At 43.0% G+C, this 23,688-nt stretch overlaps 1 protein-coding gene across 8 annotated transcripts in view; it reads right to left on the reverse strand.

Annotated features, from left to right (window-relative positions):
- Prdm2 (PR/SET domain 2) overlaps positions 1–23,688 on the reverse strand; it is a 117,955-nt gene that overhangs the window by 71,498 nt on the left and 22,769 nt on the right. For 3 of the 8 annotated variants that reach the window (XM_008856051.3, XM_008856048.3, XM_029557666.1), the window contains 3 exons: positions 11,888–12,005; positions 9,806–9,909; positions 285–437 (listed from right to left, as the gene is read on the reverse strand). The exons of 1 other annotated variant lie outside the window; for it this stretch is intronic. In XM_008856051.3, the coding sequence (XP_008854273.1) occupies positions 285–437; positions 9,806–9,814 (162 nt within the window). In that variant the 5' untranslated portion in view covers positions 9,815–9,909; positions 11,888–12,005. Of the gene's footprint in view, positions 1–284; positions 438–9,805; positions 9,910–11,887; positions 12,006–19,573; positions 19,679–23,688 lie in introns of those variants that run through there. 4 more of the 8 variants (XM_029557667.1, XM_029557669.1, XM_029557668.1 and 1 more) reach the window with 4 other exon arrangements.

Consider the following 23,688-nt stretch of genomic DNA (forward strand, 5'->3'; position numbering starts at 1 on the left):
AGGAGGAGGAGGAGGAGGAAGGGAGTAGCTGCCAAGGATAATCAGCAGTATCTAGAGAGATGCAGTCTGTAATTACTCATCACAATCTTTGCACTTTAGTTCCCTGACACGTGAGGTCTCGGCAACCATAGATTTAACAGAACTCTGGGTGAGTGGATGAGCCACTTCAAATACAATCCTTTCAAGGTCTACAAAGCTGTTCTCGTCAGTCACAACTCAGGATTATACTTAGAAAATGTATGCAGAGTAACCAGCAGAAGACTAATTCCAACACTGACTGTTACCTTTAAGGTTTTATAGTAAATGGCTCTGTTGATTTCCAGCGGAAATAAATTTTGCTCTTCTCCTGAGCAAGCCCAGTTCACATATCGCAGCCAGTTGCCCTTGTCTGGATCGGTGGCATCAATGCACATCCACCCCAAATTTGGGTAGTACACCTAGGGGACAGAGAACGGCCCTTGTTAAAACAGGAGTACCTAAAGACAGCTTTCATCTTTAACTTTAAAACAACTATTTTCATGACAAAGGTATAAGCATTTCAGATAAAATAAGCAACAAAGAAAAATACAAGCTGAAAAACGAAACCCTCAACTGTAAAATCTTGTTCTTTTTTAAAAATAGGTTGATTTTTTCTAAAACATGAGGAATTCTAGTTAATATGCTTGACCTACAAATTTTGTTAAAGATGTGCATGAAGACAAGCAACAAACACACTACCTCAAGTGTAACTTATCAAAGTGCTTTCTTGGGTGGAGGGCTGGAGAGATTCCCAGCACCCACATGACAGCTAGCAGCCATCAGTAACTCCAGTTCCAGGGGAATCTGATTCCCTCTTCTGAGTGCCACAGGCAATGCACAACATAGGTGCACTTATATGCATGCGGGCAATACACTCATACACATAAAATAAAAATAATAAATTAAAAATTTTCGAAAGTGCCTTCTGAGATACTCTGCCGGTCCGGTTATGGGTCTGGACAGTGGGCCAGAAAGTTCAGAGGGTCACTTTCTGGCAGGGTTTACAAGGACTTCAGAAAATGAACACATGTTGTAAACCAGTCTTGTGGACGACAAGCAATGATGCTTTTGTGCACCGAGTTGTCCCTTAACACCTACTCCACCACATGTTTCAAGACTGAGGTAGAGTGGAAGGTACCCTGAAGTATCAGATACTCTGAAGTATCGATGCCCTTCAGTAAACAGAAGTCCCAGCCCACAGAACCTCTCACAGGAAGCTTCCCTGATCCACGCTGACTCAGTTCCTCCCGAGGTGCTGCCAACAGTTACTCATCATGCCTTCATTTTAAAGAATATTTACTTTGCAAGGACTTTTTAAATTCTGTACGTGCATATGTACATGTTTTATTCCCTAAAGCTAGACTGCAAAACACACAAGTAGCACTGAAACAGAACTATAAATAGTCATGTCAAGCAAAACAAGTTCTTTTACTTTCTTTTTAAGGAAGGAAGGACTCTCTTCCCACACATGCCCCAATTCCTACCATTCATTCTTTCTTTCCTCTCCCACCTACATTAATCACCTTTCCCTCCAGAACACAGCTCCAGCTCCCAGCTGAGGGCCAGGGTACCACTCACCTGGACAAGCCTGGGTCCCCGAGCATAGCTGTCAGGTACAGCTTTCACCTTCCTGGGCACTGATTTTACTAAGCTACAAGCTCTCTATGAGACCTCATTTACTACTACTTCTCCAACATGTAGAAACTGAGGTTCAAAAGCTAAACAGCATTCTTTTAAAAAAATTACTTAAGTAAAAATGGTCTTAAACCCCACTCTGCAGAACCCTTATTTGTTGGTGTATTCCCTGACCATGTGAGCACCCTAGGTAAGCTCATCTGTTTTAGCACCACCAGCCCCTCTTCCCTCAGTCCCTCCCTCCTTGACTTTGCTCCCCAGCACTGATGAACTCCAGTGGACAGAATCATCTACCCACTTGTTTACTTACTCTTTCAGTGACTGGCTTTCTCCACCAAAGTATTAGCCCCTGAGAAGACATCCTGCCTTTTCTCTGCGCTCAACCTGTGCCTGGTATACCCTAAGTGGACAGCAAACACTCACAGAATGAATTAAGGTACCATTCACCATCGTCTGATGAGCACCTACTATGTGACAGGTCAGGCCAGAAGGTATTCTGAAGTTACTTTATTTCATCCTCATAAACACCAAGGTAGTACGTTCATTGTCGATTAAGTATCCTTTGTGAGTTCATGCAAATTCTTGCTGCTTACTAAGCACCCAATCTGCACCACTCTAAAGAGAGGTTTCCACCACTGCAACAGTCAACTTCACACCTCATTGTCAGTGCTCCCTGTCCACCTGACCACCATAGGCAAGACTGCAAGCTCCTGTCTTCCCACCAGCCTCTCAGTCCTTACATGGGCACACAGACACACGCACACTCCCTTCTCTTTAAAACAAAGCAGCCTTCAAATGGTATGTTATGAAAAGGCAAATTTTGAAGCTAAACTCAATACATAAAACAATGGCAGCTGCTTTCCTATGTTTAAGAGATCAGTCAGGTTTTCCAGCAGTCAGTTGTGGAAAATGGAGTGAATGGTCCATGAGCACTGCCAGTCCATATATACTAGTCACTTCACTAACGCACACAAGGACAGAGAGTGTTGGGTTTCGTGGGTACACGTGTGTGTGCCAGTAGACACCAGGGTTGGATTACCACCCACATAGCGGCACAGTGACAGGATCAGTCAATGGGACTGCAGAGACAGAAGCAACTTCCAGGAAAACCCGCCATGTGGAAGGCAGTAGTGACCATCCATATCTGCTTCAATACCAACACAGGGTCTGCTGGGCTTCCTGGCTGTCAGGTCAATGTAGACCCCTGCAAAATGTAGGGTTCCAGGTAAGTAAATTCTTTCTTTATGCATTGCTCACTGTGCTTCAAAAGGGAATAAAGCATTGTCTAAATCACACTGGTGTCCACAAAGAAAACAGTTCTAGGGACAAAGACGAACATGGCTCTGGAGAGATGATGGCTCAGCAGTTAAGAGCACTGGCTGCTCTTGCAGAGGACACAGGTTGCACCCACATGGCAGCTGACAATTAGCATAATGCCAGTTCCAGCAGATCTGACAACCTCTTCTGGCCTCTGAGGGCATTGTATGACATGGGTGCACTTACATACATGTAGGCAAAACACTCATACACATAAAATAAATATAAACAATAAAAAACTTTTAAAATAAAAATATTGTTTGGAGGGGGAAATGTTCATGTTTGGGGGGGCTGTTAGCTTTTTTTATATAAGCTATATGAGACAGAGTCTTACTGTATAGTGCACACCCACATACACACATGCATGCGCATGTACACACACAAATACATACACATGCAAATAAGTACACACACACATAAGTTTACAACTGAATAAAGCCATTTATTGGAAGAATAGACTAGGTATCATTTTAATCTTAAACATAATAATATAGAGAGAAAATATTCTAAAACATGAAAACGTCACCAATGGTTTCGTCTGAAAAAAATGGGAAAATTCAAAATTTTTAAATTTTCCTTATCTGAACCTGCTACCTTTCCTCCACTAGTTTAGTAGACTCTACACAGCAAAATAGGAGGAGGAGGAGGAAGAAGAGGCAGATGGGGAGGAGGAGGAAGAGCAGGAGCAGGAGGAGCAGGAGGAGCAGGAGGAAAGGGAAAGTCAAGTTACTGCTTGGAATGACAATCTAAGTTTGCATGAAGCTACCCAAGATCTGCTGGGTGCCAAGTTAAAATCCTCTTCCTTGTTAGTTTATATGCTTTTTATAATTATTTTATTTTCTATATACGAGTGTATTACCTGCATGTGTGTAAGTGCACCTGAGTCCTGCAATCCTTGCAGAGGTCAGAAGAGGGCGTAAGATCCCCTGGAACGGGAGTTAAGGACCTCTGCTAGCCACCACGTAGGCACTAGAAACTGAACCCGGGTCCTCTGCAAGAGCAGCCAGTGCTCTTAACCACTGAGTCATCTCTCCAGCTCCATCTTATACACTTTTAAGTAAAAGCAATAGTGTGCAGCTCTCTCGTTTTGGAGAGTTTAACCTTATTAACGAGGAGCTGAGATGAGAATATGACCTGATGCAGTTCTCATCCTAGGTGATCAAGCCTCAGCTTCTAAGCACATTAACTCTAGTGACTGACTCACATAATTTATCTCTAAAGTGTGATAAAAATTTTGCTTAATCAAACTACAAATTACTAGGCTACAAAAGTGTCGTCCATCATCAGACAAAGGTAGTGGAAAGACAGGAGGAAGCCAACTAGTCTCCATGTGATCAAATGTTCTTTGCTGCTCAGCTCTGTTAGTATTTACTGAGCCAGGATCGTCTCTATCAGCAAATTTCATGTACATCATCTAATCTGCAAAGAAAGCTAAGAAGATAAAGAGGAAAAAATAATGTCACTTTGGTATGAAAATGCAATAAATGTGTCTTTACAAGTCTTAAAGAGTGTCACTAGCAGTACTCCCTAGAGAATGCTGTATCTGTGATGTACTAAACTTTCTCCTGCATTTTAGTTATACAGCTGAATACCTGCAGGTCTTATTTAGGATGGCCAGACTGCTGCCTTACAGAAGTAACTTTCTGGGGGCCAGAGACAAAAAAGGATCGTTACCACTTTACTCCTCAGGTTACTTTGGAAGCTCAGGGGCTTCTGAACTGTTCTGAGCATTTTAGAGCAGGAGAAATAAAAGAGTCTAACAGGTGGTAGCAGGTCTTACCACAGCAAGCCCACTTGTCAGAAAATAATTCCAAGAATATAGGTCACTTAGAGAGCAATTCTAAAATACAAATGGAAAAAGTAAATAGCGTGACCTCTCCAACCTCCAAAGCCCAGCCAGATGTCCATCTCTGATGACCTAGCTACTCGGAGTAGGTCTCAGACCTAACTATACACATATTTTTGGGAAATATCCTACAAGAGATGCTCAAAAAAAGTTGACTGGTTCACAGTGGGTCCCTGATCAACTTCTATTGGGTAGACAAAATAATTTATTTTACTTTTTTTAAATAAAAAATTCTACCTACAGGTCGTGGGTGTTTAAGAATTCTGTGAATACAAGAAGTGCCATACAACCTTTCGGACGTGCGCATTTACACACACTCTGGGGAGAGTCTCAGAACAGGGCTATGGTCTGCTTCAGGGTCTCACAAAGGTCCACATATAAAGACATAGTCCCCTAAGTAGTGGTATTGGGAAGTAATGGACCTTTAAGAGGTGGGGCCTCTTAGAAAGTCCCTAGGTCATTGGGACCAGGCCTCAGAAGGGACTGTGGGGCCCTTGCCTATCCCTTTATTCCTGCTCCAGTCTGACATACGAACCTTTGGCTCCTGCATGTGCTCCTGCCAGGATGTGCCACCAGCACCAAAGGTCCAAACCACAAGGACCACCCAAACATGGATGGCCACCTCCAGAACTGAGCCAAACAAACTTTTCTACACTTCATCAGCAGCCTGTCTTTGACATACTGTTGCCAGGAAGACACACAAGAGTACAGCACAAAGCACTCTAGCGACTGTGGCCTCTGTTATAGGAAGAACACAAGCAGCAAAGAGGCCTGCTCCTGAGCTGACTCCAGGCCTAACAGCTTCAAGACCCCAAGCACGTGACTGGGAGGGAGGTCAGGCTTTTCATCTGCACAGACTAAGGTTACATCTAGCAGTCTCTTACTCCATGATCAACAATCTCTATGAGATAACGCCAGGAGTTTATAACACCATTTGTTCACAGGCCAAGATCAATGCTCCAGAACACATGGTAAAAGTTTAACAAAAGACATTAAGTAAGTGAACAAACTCTCAAAGAAAAAGCTGCCACAGACCGAGCTGCCAGCCTGGGTATGAGCTAACCTGTTCTACAAAGCTGTTTCGAATTCTCTCCATGCATCCTGACGCTGCTGAGGAAGATGGCTGGCTGGGCTGTCTCCATGACAGTTTCTCCAGCCATGAACTTCTGGAGGGTTCTCACACTGCCATTCCCCAGCCAGTGGCCCTGAGACACCAGACCGACACCCCCCCATCCCCCGCCGCCGCCGTCACTCCCCTGGCTGCTTCTCTACAAAGATCAGACTCCATAAACTCTCTGTAAAGGAGAATGTAAACCTCTTCTGGTTTTATAGCTCATACAGCTCCTGTCCTGTTTGACTTCACAGGTACAGAGGCAAGGCCAGCCACAGGCTATGCAAACAAACAAATGTGGCCATGCTCTCATCAAACTGTACAAACTGAACTGAAATTTGGATTTCATAAAATTTTCATGTGTCACAAAAATTTTAAAGTGTAAAGATAAGATCCTTGTTAGTCCCAGGGTTTAAAATCAGGTGGCAGGTGAACTTCCCTAGATCTGGACCTTTCCCATGAGCTGCTGTGGCAGAGTTCAGCCTCTGAAAAGCAGCGGGGAGAGCTGAGCTGCACCTTCTGAAAACGGCTCTGAGAGTCAGTGGGCTGGCATGTCTTCCTCCTGCCTGCAAGTATGCAAGACCAAGAACACCGACCTACACAAAATGAGGAGGTAAGGACCACCAAACTCACATGCTAAGATTTAGCCATGGTGGTACCGAGCAACTGATGGAAAAACGGTTTCTGTGTCTTTAAACAATTAAAGTCTTCTCACTCTGCAGAGGCCATTTCTCTATCAGTTTTAACTGATAAGCAAGTCTACTTCTCTCTGTCCTTTGGACTCATATTTATTGCTTAAATAAGCAAAACACAAAACATGACACGGGTGTACTTACATGCAGGCAAAACACTCTCCCAAAAAATATATATATAAATCCCAATATTTTTTAAAAAGGCTTATTCAAATAGTTTTAAAATTTTTATTTATCTATTTTTATTTTATGTGTATGAGGATTTTGCCTGCATGTAAGTGCACTGCAATGCCCACAGAGGCCAAGAGGGTGTGAAATCCCCTGGAACTGGAGTTAAGGATACTTGTTAGCCACTATGTGGGTGCTGGGAACCAAACTCAGGTTCTCTACAAGGGCTGTGAGTGCTCTTAACTGCTGAGCCATCTCTCTAGCCCCCAATTAATTCTTATTCAAGTAATTTTTAAAAATCTGTTCAACAGAAGCAATCTGAGCCCAAGTTTAAAAGGTTTTTCATCAGCTGGAGATGGCAGCACAAGCTTGCAATCCCAGCACTTGAGAGGTAAGAGCTAAAAGGATCCTAGTTTAGTCACAAAGCAAGACCCTGCCTCAAAAAAAAAAAAAGTCTTTTTATCAGGGATGGTTTCAAAATTCTGAGATGGCTCAGTACACCAGAGGTGATCAGAAACAGCATTCCAGGCAACCCCACATGTAAGGTTCCCCAGCAGATCTGCCAGAGGCAGATCAAAGCTCTCTTCTCTTCTGAGAACCTATGCTGAGCATTCTTCCTGAGCGCACTTTACCTTTCTCTGCATTTAATGGAATGTTTTCAGTGAGAGCTTAGAGAATTTCAGAAGGAGTTCGATAGACAAGGGCTCAAGAAAGCCAGTGTTAACACTCTGCCTTAGATTAGCTTCACAATGGAGTTCTGGCTGGGGTATAGGACCCTGCTGCTAAAATACACTGGTCCTAAGGGGCTTTGAGAGAAGAACAAATGCCCAGATGAGGTTTTGTTGATAAGCTCTTTCTGTGCATTTGGAAGAGGCATTCTGATGCAAGTCTGAGGATAAGACCAGGGTTAGAATAAGTTAATGGGAAAATACAATTTATTTTGATTTTCAATTTACTTATGAGAACTACTGGTACTCCTTACGCTCTGCCACATGTATATACAAGCATGTGTGCCATATATATCTTATTTTAACAGTTTAAAATAATAAAAGGTTTATCAGATCTACACTTTGATGTGGGAACTAAGTGAATGAGATCCTGCCATTTTTAATTGCTAGGAAAAGTCAGTCTTCACAAGAACAAAATCTTAAACCTGAAGAGAAAGAAATAGTACCATCAGGATAATTTACAAACTGAAGCCATATATAAATAGGATGTTAAGTTAATAAGGAGAATGAGTCCCTAATTAATAGCTCATGGTTCCAAAATCACAATTTTCAACAAGTTACTATCAAGTTATTCTATGTATGAATTTCAATGCAAATGAAAATAAAGGAATGAGAAATAATCTCTATGACATGTCCAACAACATCAAACTGTTACACTGGGTGAAAGGAACCACTAACTTAACTTTAATATTAAGGGGCATTTGTTCAGGCTTGGCGTCATATACATACTACCTGAGTACGCATGTTCTGACTTCTTGACATTATCCTATGATCACTGCTAATCAGGTAGAAGATGCTCGTTAGTTTCCTTTGAGAAACTTTTAAAAATAAAAGTGTGGTTTACTTGGGAGCATAATTGTGTAGGTAACACATTGTTTTGTTTTGTTTTGTTTTTGGTCTTTTTGAGGCAGGATCTCCCTGTAGCCCTAGCTGGCCTGGAACTCGGTATGTAGACCAGGCTGGCCTCAAACTCACAAAGATCCACCTGCCACTGCCTCCCAAGTGCCACTATACCTAACCAAGGCAACACATTTTTCAATGATACATTATTGTCTTGAGTGATGAAGACATTTGGGGGGCAGGTAGTTTTTCTACAATTACAAAGCTCTTTCGCCTCCAATTAATAGTGGCACCTGTGGTAAATCCGTGTTTCCTAAAGCTCCCAGGGTCCACTGTCAGATGGTATTATAGCAGACTCACAAGAAACAAACTCATAATGACTGGGAGAAACTGTCAGATCAGGCTAAGAGCCTTAAAAAAGTCATGTGCTTCTGGGGGATATGCATGCACATTTCATGACCACACTTGACTGTGGGGCCTTCCTATGTCAACACAAAAAACAGGTATGATTCCTTATCATTCAAAAACCGAACCTGCATAAAGGGAGTCATGAGCTGACTTGACTTCCCCAGGGCACTGACCTGCACTAAATTAAATGTAAAAGTGGAATTCCATAAAATCCAGGGAACACTATCAACATACTTATCTTCCTAACTGTCCAAATGAAGTATCTTTAGCACCCCCAATGTTTAAATGGAAGACTTTACAACCCATAGGCTAGGTACCAGGCTCATAAACAGGAAGCTATTATGGAAGCTGGACCTGACCCAAGCAATACATGAGAACACTGGTACCTGCCCCACTGATCAGCAGAGACATGGGCTCTGCATCTGCCCCACTCAGCCTGGCCTGCAGGCAGGGACAGCTCCTCCTCCTCTGGCTCCTTCTCATCTAAAGGCTGTGTTCCTGCCCCGCTTTGCCTCCAGGACTATGGACAGGACAAACATGAAACAGAATGAAGACCTTTTGAACAATTAAAAGCTCTATGTAAATGTGCCATGTGCTAAATATATACAAATCTGAATATTCCAATGACATAGAAATTACTTTCTAAAATGCACAGAGGAACCTAACTAACACTGTTAGACTGTTTTCTTTGCAGCCTCTGGAGTGTTTCACAGTTTGTATCTGCATCACCTGTAAAGTGACAGACTACCAACAAGAAGTCAAGGTCTTAGGTGCAAAATGAAACACCACGGTCAGGGCAATATGAAAAATAGATGGGACATTTATTGCCCAAAACAGCCAAACAGTTTCAACACAAAAGCATATGTAAACAAGTCTGTATCCAGGGAACTCATTTTCTCTTTAACAAAAATACTCCTGAGTTTTAAAGTACATAGCAAGATGATTATTTTAACTTCATAATGTTGAAGCCTGTGAGAAGAGACAATGATTTCTTTAAAACGTACAGAACTCTGAGAGACGAAGAATCAGAATTCTTTCTTACCTCCCACATGTACACATTATTCTTAACCTGAGATCTTTTTTTCTTATCACCAACAAATGGCCCAAACTTTTTCCCTTTTAAAATTGGTTTAGTGGCCCAGACACCTAGAAAATAAAATCAGTATTTTTATAATGTATTTCAGTTATTTTAAAGATTGAAAGCATTAATGTCATTCAGTTTTACAAAAAAAATAAAACAGTAAGATAATGTTAGCTATCATTAAGTTAAATCAAATCCTCAAGAGGATTTTGCTTTTTCTTCATGTTCCTCAGTATTTTCTAAACGGTCTATAAAGAACTTGCGGTGTTTTTATTATGTAAAAAAAAACTTTTGTATTTAATTTCTACATATAAAACTGACTACACAGTACAATCACAAACACTTCAAAATAACAAAAAAAAAAAAAAAAAAAAACGGAATTAAACTACAAATTTAAGCACTTCATTCTTTCTACAGATTTCAAATTGTGTCGGCTACACATGAGTTGTTGTTTTGGGGGGCTTTGTTTGTTTGTTTTCCTGTCTTTTTGAGACAGGGTCTCTCTGTAGCCCCAGCTGGCCTGGAACTCAGTGTGTAGACCAGGCTGGTCTTGAACTCTGAGATCTGCCTGCCTCTTCATCCCGAGTGCTGGGATTAAAGACATGTGCCACCATACCTGGCTTAAACATGAATTGTTTATATAAGTGGTTAGGATTCCAGCTTTATGAATAACTGCTTTTGAAGTTCATTTGTTCAATTAAAGAGGAAAACCCTCTCATCTCTCACTAGGCTTCCTAAAATATAGCTCATGAGACAGCCTGCCTTTCAGAGTTTTAAACAGCCAGCACACACACTCACCCAGGGCAACCCTAGGATAATTTCTAACTCCTGTAACCCTCCTAAAGCATACAGTTATGGGACTGGAGAGATGGCTCAGTGGTTAAGAGCCCTGCTCTTGCAGAGGACCCAGGTTCAATTCCCAGGACCCACATGGCAGCTAACAACCATCTGTAACTCCAGTTCCAGGGGAGCCAATGCCCTCTTCTGACCTCTTGTAGGCATTGCATGACACAGATACACTTACACACACGCAGGCAATACACTCATACACATAAAACTAATTAATAAAATATTTTTTTAAAGGCACACAGTTATGATGAAGAAGCAGTCGGTGGAACGGCAGGAGCTCAGGAGTCAAGAGAACCAGCACCTCCCTCACGTACAGAATGGGAGGGGGACATTAGTCCAGTCCTGTGCAGCTAGGATGTGTGGATTCCACCTCCACTCTATGTCTGCTAGGAGCCGCATCTGACAATGCTGTCAACTATCAAATGGTTTAACTATGGAATCAACCACTTTCATTCAAATATGCTAATATAAATACTTCAATGTTCACTAAGTAAACTTTCAACAAGAATCAATAAAAGTATGTCATAGTTATTCCTACACATTCAGTGAGAATCAGAAGTGTATCTAAAAGACAAAAGAAGACATAAACAAGATATGTACCAAGGCTGTATTTTGACAAGATTCTTATAATTTACTTTCTTAGCCTTCTATCAAAAAATTCAGCCAAAAACCATAATCAAATACACACAAGCTTATATATTCAACAAAAAATTCTAGCCAAAATCATTTGGATACACTCAATTCATTCAAATACCTTCTCAGAGTCCACAGTGTCTGGTCCTCATGAAACAGAGAAACCAGAAAGGAAGGCGCTATCAGTAAGACGAGCAGGCAGCAAGTCAATGACAAAATAATGAAATGAATGTGGTGACATAATCGCACTCAAGTCACAGTGAAATCCAAGAGAACACAAGGCACTGTGTGGACGAAGCCCGTAGAGATGCAGAAGAGGTCACACTAGGAAGTAACCACGGATGGAAGATGCATGCTGTGCTGTGTGTGTCGGGGCCAGGGTTCTTCGTTTCCTTTTTATAACCTATGTCCAGCCTGGATTCTCAAATGGAAACTGGATAAACATATGACCATCCAAGTCAAGAGCAAATCCATTCCTTCTATGGCACACTGGCTACCTAACGGGATCCCACAGGAAGCTGCTTGCTCTTGCTGCCTATATCCTGTGACCAGAGTACTCACCAATCCGGGTTTTGTCAACAGCAGATGGTAAAAGCCTCACTTCCTCAGGAAGTCCTCGAAACACATGTTCAGGTACCTCGCCCAGAGTCTCCGTGGCTGCCACAGGCTCGGTAGTGGTCTACAAGTCAAAACACAGAAGGATCGTAGCAAAAGGAAGAAAATACAGCAGTAGGTTTTGGTTTTGGTTTTGTTTGCTTTGCTTTTTAGTTTCTTGTCCATTAAGTAAATATGCAAATATTGCTGAAACTGCAAGCAGGCCAGGCAGACTGGAAGGATGGCTGTCGACATTTACAGGGTTGCTCTGATGCTTAAGTCTCAGAAGGAAACCCATGCAACCTTCACGCACGTCTGTCTGATCTGTTTTGTTCTAGCACCCTACTGATTCTTATCTCTAACAGCAAAATACACCTTAAGCCTATTTTTAAACCGAAGGCTATGAGTACACTTGAACACTGAGAAGAGTAATTGTGGCACACTCCATAAAGGCCATCTGACCAATCAGATGCTGCCCCACCATGTATCCTGCTGGCAACCTGAGCAGGTAGTGAACAATCCACACAGAACATGATGCTTATGGTGGGCCTCACTGCAAGTGTGACTTTCCAGGAAGCAGCAGCTAAGCACTGTCTCCCGGGACACCAAATAGCAAAGCTCAAGACACCCCAGAAGCCACAGGACAGGGAATTTTACACAGTCACAACTCAAAACTTAGGCTGGAATTCATGGTAATCCTGAGAAACAAGATTACTATTGGATAGGTATGAAGGGAGGAGGGAGACTGGGGTCAACTGGGAGAGCCTGGCTCATATTGAGAATTTAAATTCCAAGTCATAGAACACTAAGAACATTAATTTTTCCACAACTCTTGTAGTTCTTAAGAATGTTTGGTGCCAAGAAAAGAACGTCTTCCAACGTTGCAAACTCCAGGCATTCCATTTCTTTCTCTTAACTCTCAACAGGCTGTTTAAGAGAAATTAATTCCACAGTCACCACAGACTGCCCCTGTGGCCTGTCTGGAATCAAGAAAGGCCAAGAGGCATCTGCAGATGTGCCACCTCTTGGGCAGAGCCAAACACATATACATGCACACATATATATGTATATGTGTATATGCATGTATGTATATGCTTGCTTCAGAAACACAAATACTTTGTTCTGCCCTGAATTACATATTTTTCTCAAAAAAAAATCCCAATATACTTTTCAATACATGGGAATTTCTAATTGCCCTAGAAAATGGCCTTATGGTACTTCTAATTAGCTAAAAATACAAGTAAGTTTAGCAGGCATTTCTCACTTTTCCAGATGGTATTTTTAAAATACCATTTAAAAATTTAATCTATAAACTGATTATCTGGAAATGTGAATAAGCTTTTTGCCAAAAGGGAAAAGGTACTAAACTGGTAGCTGGCATCCTAGAAAATTGCTGTTCTTTTGCACTGATAAACTGAACAATACTAACAAATTCTGGCTGGACTTATGAGCATGTGGGGCACTGGGAGTTTTCTTTCCCATTCTCCCCAAGAGCACTACTCCAGTACTTCCAACAACTCCGCATGTGCACACCAAGAGCACCCTCAGAACAGGCACTGTGATCACCATCTCACAGGCTTGACAGAGCTAGCACCAACAGTACAAGAAGCAAGTTCTATCAGCGTCCTGTCATGTCCTACATACGCGAAAGAAGAAACTGAGGCATGGGGAAGTGGCCCACAGTGCTCACAGTGTGACTGAATACTTGTTTAACTGTAAAACCCAAACTCATGAGCACTGTGGATTTCCAGTAAGAAAGACTCACTGCAATAACTTCCCTACAACTGCCGTACAACTTCCAGACTCATGTGGAAAAATTACGGTGCCCAAGATAGGGGTGGTCTTCCCATAAGACATGTAAAAAACTTTCGAACCCCCTGTGGGTATGAAGGACCTCAGCGAGCTGCCAGGAGTAGCTGGTTCTGGCCAATCCCTGATTCGGGTTTGTGTTACTTCATGGTTTTGTTTTTTTCAGACATAGTCTTGCTAAACAGCCTCAACTCAAACTGTTTACAGTCAAACTCAAGATCTTCCTGCCTCAACCTCTGAGGTACTGGGGTTACAGGGCTGTAATGCCACACCCACTCCCATGATTTTGGATGTGGGCTCCTTTTCCTAGTAGATGAAAGGTCTCTTTTCTACTTACTGTAGTTTCCTTCCCATGACAATAGGGTTCGACTAAAAAAGAGAACCTCAACTCCCAGAAGAACACGCTAGACATTGACCAGAGCCTCCCCTTCTACCCGCCCACTTGCTGAAAAATCTCTATAGCGATAGTTCTGGCTGCAAACTACCCAGAACATTCTAAGAAAAGCAATGATTTGAAAACTATAGGAAGGCAGACTCGTGGGACAGACTGCCTAAACCAAACCACCCTCACTTTCCTTGTTTTTCTTTCACGGATCTTAGGCGTTTTTTAATAACTATCTGTACAGTTCTATATTGAATGTGTGCGTCCCTGGGAGGCTATAGTGGACACAGGTGGTGTGTCTCACTGGGGCTTTATTCCTGATGCTGAGCACCAGACTCAAAACGTGTGTTGGCACTTACATACCTGAGTATCTGATTCTTTGCAGGCTAACTTAAAACTCTTTCTGAAGAGGGGCAGATTTAAATGAACTAGCAGGGTCATCTATCAAGATGTACTTTTTGCCTGAATGCAGTCAATTTCTGGGTGGTACTCTTTGGGATTGATATGGTTGTCTGTCGGACCAGGACCCATTCTACCCACACCCCTGTGGTACTAAAGTCCAAGGATGCTCAAGTCCCCAAACAGCACAGAATTTGCACACAGCTTACACATTTTGCTCTCATCTGCTCTCACCATCTCTGGATTGCTTACAGTACCAGTGCAGGGCTACACTATGCAAGCAGATATCATGCTATATTTTTAAGAAATATAGGCAAGAAAAAAGTCTGTACATATTGAATACAGTGGCAAGTTTGTTTTTCAATTTTTTTTTGGGGGGGGTCTTTTTGAGACAGGGTCTCCTTGTAGCCCCAGCTGTCCTGGAACTCACTATGTAGACCAGGCTGGCCTTGAACTCAGAGATGTCCGCCTGCCTCTGCCTCCCGAGGGCTGGGATTAAAGGCATGTCCCACCACGCCCAGCATTCCAAATATTTTTAATCTGCACTGGTAAAGTTCACAGGTGCCAAACCCATGCTCACAAAGGACTGACTACATGAAAACCCTCTTCATTACAAAATATGAGGTGCTTTCAATTCCCAATAAGCAATTCAGAAGTAAATTCCTGGAACAAAAGAATGTTTTGTTTTTTTTAAAAACTCTCTCCCCTACAGTATTCATAAGTTGGGTTCTCTTTTCTATATTATTTACTTTGATAGCATTAGCTACATTATCATACTTTGAACAGATTCACCTTGGTTTTTATGTGAAACGATCACAATTGTTACTTTGATCTCAATCTAAAACAGCTACAATATCTACTGCATTTTAAGGCATTAGTATATTTTAAGTCTGTACTGGGGGCCAAATTTTGAGGCATCACATTTGCCCTAACAATGCATCACTATGGTGAGGAACAGTCGAAATCAAATGCATACAAATGCCTGATGCTCAGAAGAAAAACCAAGCACAGAAAGGGGACTCAGAGGTGGAGTGGGGGTAGAGGTGGTACTTCAGAGAAGATGTTCTGGGCTTTAGGAGTGACATCTTACAAAAGGTAACAGTGGGAACCAAATCCTGATTTAGGGAGAAGCCTAATTAGGAAGAGCTCAGAGAATAGTTGAGGGGAGGAAAGGCCAATGTGTCCAGAACAGACGATGAAAGAGGCAACCAGACCTGAGGCAGTGGCAGGCAGGGGCAAGGCCTAGAGAACAGGATCCCCACCCACATGATTGAGAGGCAGAGGAGGTAAACAATCACAGAGCAGAACCTCACTGCTCCTTCCTGAGACTCTGGGGTCCCCTCCTCAGTGCTGGTCTACAGCAGTGTCCTTGGTGTCCCTGAATAAAAAGGCACTCCTGGGGTCCTCACAGAAGAGGTCTGGGACGTCGGGGTGTCTCTGCTCCAGATGATGAGAACTCATTTCCCATTGCCTAATGATAGTGCAAATGTGCTGCAGGAAACGTTCCATTTGATGTGTTGAGTTAGTGAGTTGTTCAGTCTGAACTATTTATTGATTTTTTTTTTTTTTGGTCAATCTGATGTGTGCATTTCCTACTACCTCAAACCAAAGAAAGTTTGTATTCTCTCCCTTCCCCACTGACGGCCATAGGCCCCTCTCTTCCCCCACTGACGGCCATAGGCCCCTCTCTTCCCCCACTGATGGCCATAGGTCCCTCTTTTTCATTCAGTCCACCCTTCAACCATTCACAAACACTTTCTGAGTGCCTGCTTCAGGCTGCCACTCTGCTGGGTGGTAAGGAAACAACGGTTAATGAAGCTGATCAAGACCCTCCTTATGAGGTCCACCCAATTGGGAAGCTTCTCTGTGCCCACTATGCAACACAAGAAACCTTAAAAATGTGGTTCTTCAGGCTGATCTTACCGAGGGCTATGAAAGGCCCACATTCTTTCCCCTCTCATCTTTCCCTCGATCCAGGATGACTTCCCCATGCTGGGTGTGTGGGGACCTCAGGGAGAATAATATCCACTCCTCCCTCTGGGCCAAGAGAGACAGATGTCAGCATTGCATGTGTCCTTCACTTCGCCATCGAGACAACAATAATCACAGTTAACACAGAGGTTCGAACAGGTCAAACCCTTTTCCAGCACCCTCCAAGCACAGAATCGCCCTACTCACTGAGTTACCACCTGTAACAGATACTTTTATAGCCCCCATTTTACAGAGGAAAGTGTCTTGCCCAGAGCCACAGCCAGTCTATGGCAGAGCTAGGTACGCCAACCTACAGTCAGGCTCCAGGATTTGGATGTTCAGACACCAGATCACAGAGCAGCCACAAGAAACATTTTCCCATGCTACATGTTTTGAATATTACAGTCAGATAAAATCCAGAATTGACCTCTCTGGGGTCCACGAAGTCAGAGCTACTAATACAACAGCACCAAGGTGTCACCTGCTGTCTTGAACCATAAGATGTGGAGACTGGAGTTTTCTGGAGGCCATCATATATAACGACATCATTATTCTAACAACAAACAAAACGTGATTAAGTTTTTCTCACTTGTGAACAGAGCTGCAGTCTAAAATTACTGTACCACGGGGAACTGTGATGTTAGAAAAGGTGGGAATGTGCTGCTGTTGCAAGTGGGCCTTGTTCCATTGCTGAATTCAATGCCTCGGTGCTTATTCAGTACCGCCTCACAGAGTCTCGGTGTGAACGGATTATGTGTATAATCAATCATTTGTATAGTTTGTAGATGTGTAGATAACATGCCCTCATTCATTTTCATATGTGATTGTGCTTTATTTGTGTTTTCTTTTACTTCAACAGGCTTTTATATGTCATGTGTTTGGTGATTTGAAATATCAGAAAAGACAATGTTTCAAAAATGAGAATTCCACAGTTGAAATCAGCTTAGCTAAAGCTTAGCTTAACCTACAGGAGGACGGTTCCGCGTAAGGGTTAGGATTGTGAGCTGCCCTCCCGATGAGACTGTCATTTTATAGTTTTTCTACATAAAGGTTATATAGTTGCAAACAAAGCTTATGGAATTCCCTTTGTTGTTTTTGACTTTTAATTACTTAAATAAAATGTTTTCATAGGACTCCAAGGTAATGCTGCCTAGCTCTGAAGGAGAATAAGCATCACATTCTAAAACAAACCGGATTATGCTGCAACAGCTTCATAGTATTAAACACAGTGATTTCCCATCAGTGCTCCAGTCAGTACTCCAGCAGGGAAAGCAAAGAGAAAGTTCCCACTCCCTACATTAAACCCAGGGAGGAGGGCTCACAGCTCAGCACCTAAAGGTACCAATCTGCATTTGTACTGCTGTGCTCAGCACTACTGGAGGGCAACCAGGTCTCTTAGAAGTCTGTCTCCACCTTCCTACACTAGCAGGACTTCCTGCAGCTGGCATTTAGTGAGCCCTCACTGGCTACAGTATTCAATAAAGGCAGGTTTAGGACATGTACACACCTGTGCATGGTGCCTGGCCCAGAACAGCAGGCACACAACAGTGGAGGCCGAGAGCAAATACACAAAGGTAAAGCTGTCAACCACCAAGACGTCTGGACCACAGAGGCGCAGCTGCAGAGTGCCTGGGTTCCTGGGAGTACAGAAGACGCTTCGGTGGGAAGCAGAGAACTAGAGGCCCATCCCAGAGTGAAAAAGACACAAGGGAGAAGTGGGTCCTAGTGCTAGAAGCCAGGGCTGGGCTCAGCAAAGTGGGAAAGGCTTCTGGGGAAGAAGGGTGCAAAACAGACAGGATAGCTGTAACTTTGAAGTCTGCTGTATCTGCTCCCCTTATCCGTCCCCACACTCACTGCTGCCCTGCAAGCCTGAAATGACAAGGTAATGTCCGCTTGGCCCAACATGACTAACAAGTGCTCCAAGGGCTGCACCACATGCCCCTTGGCCAGCCCGAATGGGTTAGGACAGGTCCCACCTGCCTACAGCCCACAGGCTCGTGTGGAACACGCAGGTATTCCCACCAACATCAATGACATCAAGAGTCATCCAACAGAGCTGGGGATGTGGTGCAGTGGTAGAGCTCTGTCCTAGCATGTGCAAGGCCCTAGGTGTAACACTAACACACACACACACACACACACACACACACACACACACACACACGAATGCACGCACGCACAAATACAAGGTCCTGGCCCCATGAAGCCAAAGGCTTAACTGGCACTTCTTAAGTCATCTTTATCCAGGGTAACAAACAGTGGGGGTACCAGCCTTTCTAGTCAGATGAGATTTGTTTGGTCTACTGAGTACTTTATCTAAAAACAAACAAGCAAAAAAAAAAAAAATCTACAATTCTATTTCTTTTTTTCTCTTTTTTCTTTAATCACAGAAAAGCCTCCATTTTACTCTTACAGTTCATGCCTGGAGCCTTCCGAAACCCTCTGTCCTCTCCTTCGCTCTTTGGACTCAGTGCTCTTCCTGCTGTGATCTGAAGTCTGTCACAGGACAGGCTTCCCACTGGTAGCCAACCCCTGCTGCTGCTCCTCCTGGCCCTCCACTCTTCTAACCTGTCAAAATCCTCTTCATCTTTCCAGGCCAAGTCTGACTCTCATTCTCAGCTTATCTAAGCAGTTACCCAACTCTGGTCAGTTTTATGTCACATACTTATAGGACACAGATCCATGGGAAAACCGTCAGCAATACAATCCTAGAGGAATGAACAGTCCAAGCAAGGGGTGTGAGTAGATTTGAGCTCAAGCAGGCAGTTAAGAGTAATTAGAAGGCATTAAAGGACGGGGGAGATAGATACCTCAGTGGGTAAAAGCACTTGCCATGCAAGCCCAATAACCTGAGTTCAATCCCCAGAACACAGTAGGAGGGAAAAGACTCCACAAAAGTTGTCCTCTGACCTCTACATATATGTTGGAGCATGCCAGCACATACACATACACACACACACACACACACGAGAGAGAGAGAGAGAGAGAGAGAGAGAGAGAGAGAATGAATATGAATAAAATTAACAAGAAAAAAGGCATTAGAAGGCAGAACCAGGACATGGTTCCTGGATAAAGCAGCAGTAATAACTTACAGTGTTTCCCACTTGCCAAGTACTACCGGCTTGAAGACTTCAATTCTCCTAATCCATTGACCAAAGACAACCACAGGGCCATCCTTACACCCATCAGGTAACAAGCTAAAATCAAGAAGTGAGTCAGGTCAGAGTGAGAGTGGCAGTCAGGGCTGAGCATAGGGAATGAGTCAAAAGACTGCAAACTACCCTAAACTTGTCTACTACACCATTTATGTCCGACAACACAGAAGGAAAGCTTTGTGCTTGTTTAAAGAAATGCAATCCAAGTTTTTAATTTTTTTAATTTTCCAGAAACAATCTAGTATTTTCATTCAGAAACACCGCATCCAGATTTTATACAAATCCTTAATTTATCTAATAGAATACAAGATTCAAAATAAGATTTACATGCCATTAGGATGTAATCTTCCCCCCTCCCCCTTGTTTTAAGAGACAGTCTCACTATGTGGCCTTGTTGGGCCTAGAACTCACTACTTAGACCAGAATGGCCTCAAACAGAGATTCACCTGCCTCTGCCTCCAGCTGGGATTAAACGCACATGCCAACAAGCTAGCAGGATGTAAATTGCTTAAACTATAAATTGAGATCTAATTCATGGTAGATAGGAATACCTTACTTGGAAGATTTTCTTTAAGTCTGAAATTTTAAATCTGTAGTGTAACTACATTCACAAGCTGTATAACTAGCATATGCTAAAAAGCAGCAGAGGTATTTACATCTCTTATTCAGTGTGTCCTCAGCACTAGAAGAGTGGGAGGAGGAGAATGGAAATGAGACCTAGAGGTCGCCGCAGACACATGAGCAGTCTTGGCCAAAGACTCAGATGGTTTCCAAAAGGACGTCTGCAGAGGGAGGGAGTAGTGATGCAGGCAACCACCTGGGGGTCTCAAAACCCACAAGCTGACCAACAGAAGGCAAACACGGAGGAATACGTTCTGTGTGATTCCATCTCCATGAAACACAAGTCAGTGTGTGGGGACACACAGCTGATCAGCCACTGCCAAGTGTGGGGGAGGACTGAGGTGCAGAAGGAGAGCTGGGAAAACAGAAGCTCTGTAGCCAACAGTAGTAATCCACCAGTAGTCATCCACCAGCACAGACGCCTGTCAGGCACACTACATACTTCACACAGGTATACTGTGCTGCACCCAAATCAGACCTTAAGGTTGATTCTGAGTGTTTCTGTACTTGTATATATAGTTTTTGTTTTTGTTGTTGTCTGAGACAGGGTCTCATGTAGTCTAGGCTGGCCTCAAATTCACTATGTAAGCAAGGATGGTCTTGAATCTCCTGCCTCTACCTCCCAAGTGCTAAGATTATAGGTGTGGGCCACCAGACCTGGCTCTCTAGGTTAATTTTTAAGTTCAAATAGCTAAATGAGTAAATAACTACAACATGCTCATCTTTTTTTTTCCTGAAAAAGAAATTATAAAAACTAAAACCTAATAGAGAACAACTTAATCTCAAGATAAATGAAGTGCAAAGTTAACAGGATGCTCAGAAAACAGAAAAGTTGTAACAACATAAAACCCTATGAGGCAAAAACAAAGTTTATGAAAATAAAGAAAATATTTAAAAACACACATAAATACCAAACGTTAAGGCTACAATTAGAGGGGCTGAAGAGATGGCTCAGTGGTTTGGAGCACTGACTGCTCTTGCTGAGGACCTGGGTTCGATTCCCAGCACCCACATGGTGGTTAACAACCATCTACAGCTCCAGTTCCAGGGGATCTGACACCTTCTGACCTCCATAGGCATTGCATGACACAGTAAGAAAGCCTTCACCAAGGAGAAAGAAATACAAGTACATTAACACCTGCTGGCCTCACACATACTCTGCACCACCCCCCAAATCTTTTTTAAAAATGTATGAAACTAAGATAAAGTTTTAAATACAACATATTTACAGAAAGAAAAGTCAACTTATATACAAAGACATAAAAATCTGGCTGACCTCATTCTTTATAATCCTAAATACATATTCATCTTTAAATCAAAATAAAACTTTAGGACACCAAATTTAAAGGACAAAAATACCAATATAATAGAAAATATTTTTAATTAGAATTTCTTTTTTAATCCACTCAAGGCCCTCCAGCCCCTCCCCCTCCCCACAAAGTCCCCCTGGTCCTTTTCAAGACCCATGAAACTGGCCTCATACTTAGCCACCACTGTGCCTTCCTCCCCAGCTCCTGTGGTCTCAAAACCAACCTCCTTGGTCCTCCGCCACGCCTCTCTCTTCACACTCCTGGACAACTGCCAGCTGCCCTTGGTAAGGTAACCAATGGTGACTTACAAAAGGCTGCACACACCACCTTACACTGGCAACAGGGACTAATGACTTCGGCTTTTAAGAATAAAAGAATAAGCAAGTTTCACTGGCATTTCATGAACATGTATATAAATAAGCAGCTCCATTTACACACTTCATCCGGATAATAAGCACATAAAGATTGACTTTGATTGAAACACTGAAGAGCAAAGGCAGGCATGATGGCACACGCCTTTAATCTCAGTACTGGAAGGCAAAGGCAAGTAGATGACTGAGTTCAAGGCCAGCCTGGTCTATATAGTGAGTGCCAAGCCAGTCAGGGCTACATAGTGAGACCATGTCTCTAAATAAATAAAAAAATAAAAAATAAATTAATAAATAAATATAAAAACAACACTGAAGACAGAGCAGTGGGTCACAGAGATTCCACTCAACAGTGCTTAATATTAAGACTATTTCACAGGGGGCTGGAGAGATGGCTGAGCCGTTAAGAGCACTGGCTGCTCTTGGCAGAGGACCCAGGTTCAGTTCCCAACACCCACATGGCAGCTAACAACCATCTGTAACTCCAGTTCCAGGGCACCTGACGCCCTCTTCTGACGTCTTCGGCCACTGTATGACATGGGTACACTTACATACAATCAGGGAAAACACTCATACACATAAAATAATCAATAAAATATTTAAAAAAGAGTATCTCACAATTTATTCATGCAAAGGTAATAGGCTAGTAATAATCACCACAGTACTTGTTATAAGCAAAACATATCCAATAATCGTGGGCTATTAAATATTAAAATTCTAGGGACAGCTCTTCTTTGTTTAGACTTGCAAACAAGACTGAGCTTTGAGGCTAGCCTGAGCTATACAGCCAGACACTGTATCATTAAAAGGGGCAGGAGGAGCTACTAGTGTAGGGCAAACAATGGGGTAGCATTAAATTGCATTTGATCAAGGAGTGGCTATGACTGTAATATCAGTAAACAGATGGACATGTGCAAAAAAAATTCTTATACTCCATCTTGGAAAAGAACAACAGTCAAATTAGTTATACAATACAAAAACATGCTGACTTCCCAAAGCTGTCCGAAAGAAGAAGTGTCCTCAAATACAGTGTGGGCCTCAATAATGAACGGGCATATGACTACACTGCTGCCCTTCAGTCCAGGCTCCATAGCACAGGAAGAGCAAGAGTCTAAAAATGGAAGTCAGATGATACCACTATCTACTGCTTCCCACTGCACTTACAATAAACATAAATGCCTCCCATGACCTGACCTCTCACACCAGTAAGGCCTTGTGCCAAAGTCTTGGCACCAACCTCCAGCCCCCAGCCCCTGTTCCTTGAACCAAGCTCATTCCCACTTCAGGATCTTTGTCAAAGCCTAGAATTTTTCTTGCCCTAGATCTCTGTGCATGTGGGGATCTGTGCCTCTTTGTCCCTCTGGGGATCTGTGCATCTCTGTCCCCCTGGGGATCTGTGCATCTGTGTCCATCTGGGGATCTGTGCATCTGTGTCCATCTGGGGATCTGTGCATCTGTGTCCATCTGGGGATCTGTGCATCTGTGTCCATCTGGGGATCTGTGCATCTGTGTCCATCTGGGGATCTGTGCATCTGTGTCCATCTGGGGATCTGTGCATCTGTGTCCATCTGGGGATCTGTGCATCTGTGTCCATCTGGGGATCTGTGCATCTGTGTCCATCTGGGGATCTGTGCATCTGTGTCCATCTGGGGATCTGTGCATCTGTGTCCATCTGGGGATCTGTGCATCTGTGTCCATCTGGGGATCTGTGCATCTGTGTCCCTCTGGGGGGCTTTGTCTCTTTTTTTTTTCT

Source organism: Nannospalax galili, unplaced genomic scaffold (genome assembly GCF_000622305.1).
Source record: "Nannospalax galili isolate Female #2095 unplaced genomic scaffold, S.galili_v1.0 scaffold1028, whole genome shotgun sequence".
In the NCBI taxonomy this organism is placed as follows: Eukaryota; Metazoa; Chordata; class Mammalia; order Rodentia; family Spalacidae; genus Nannospalax; species Nannospalax galili.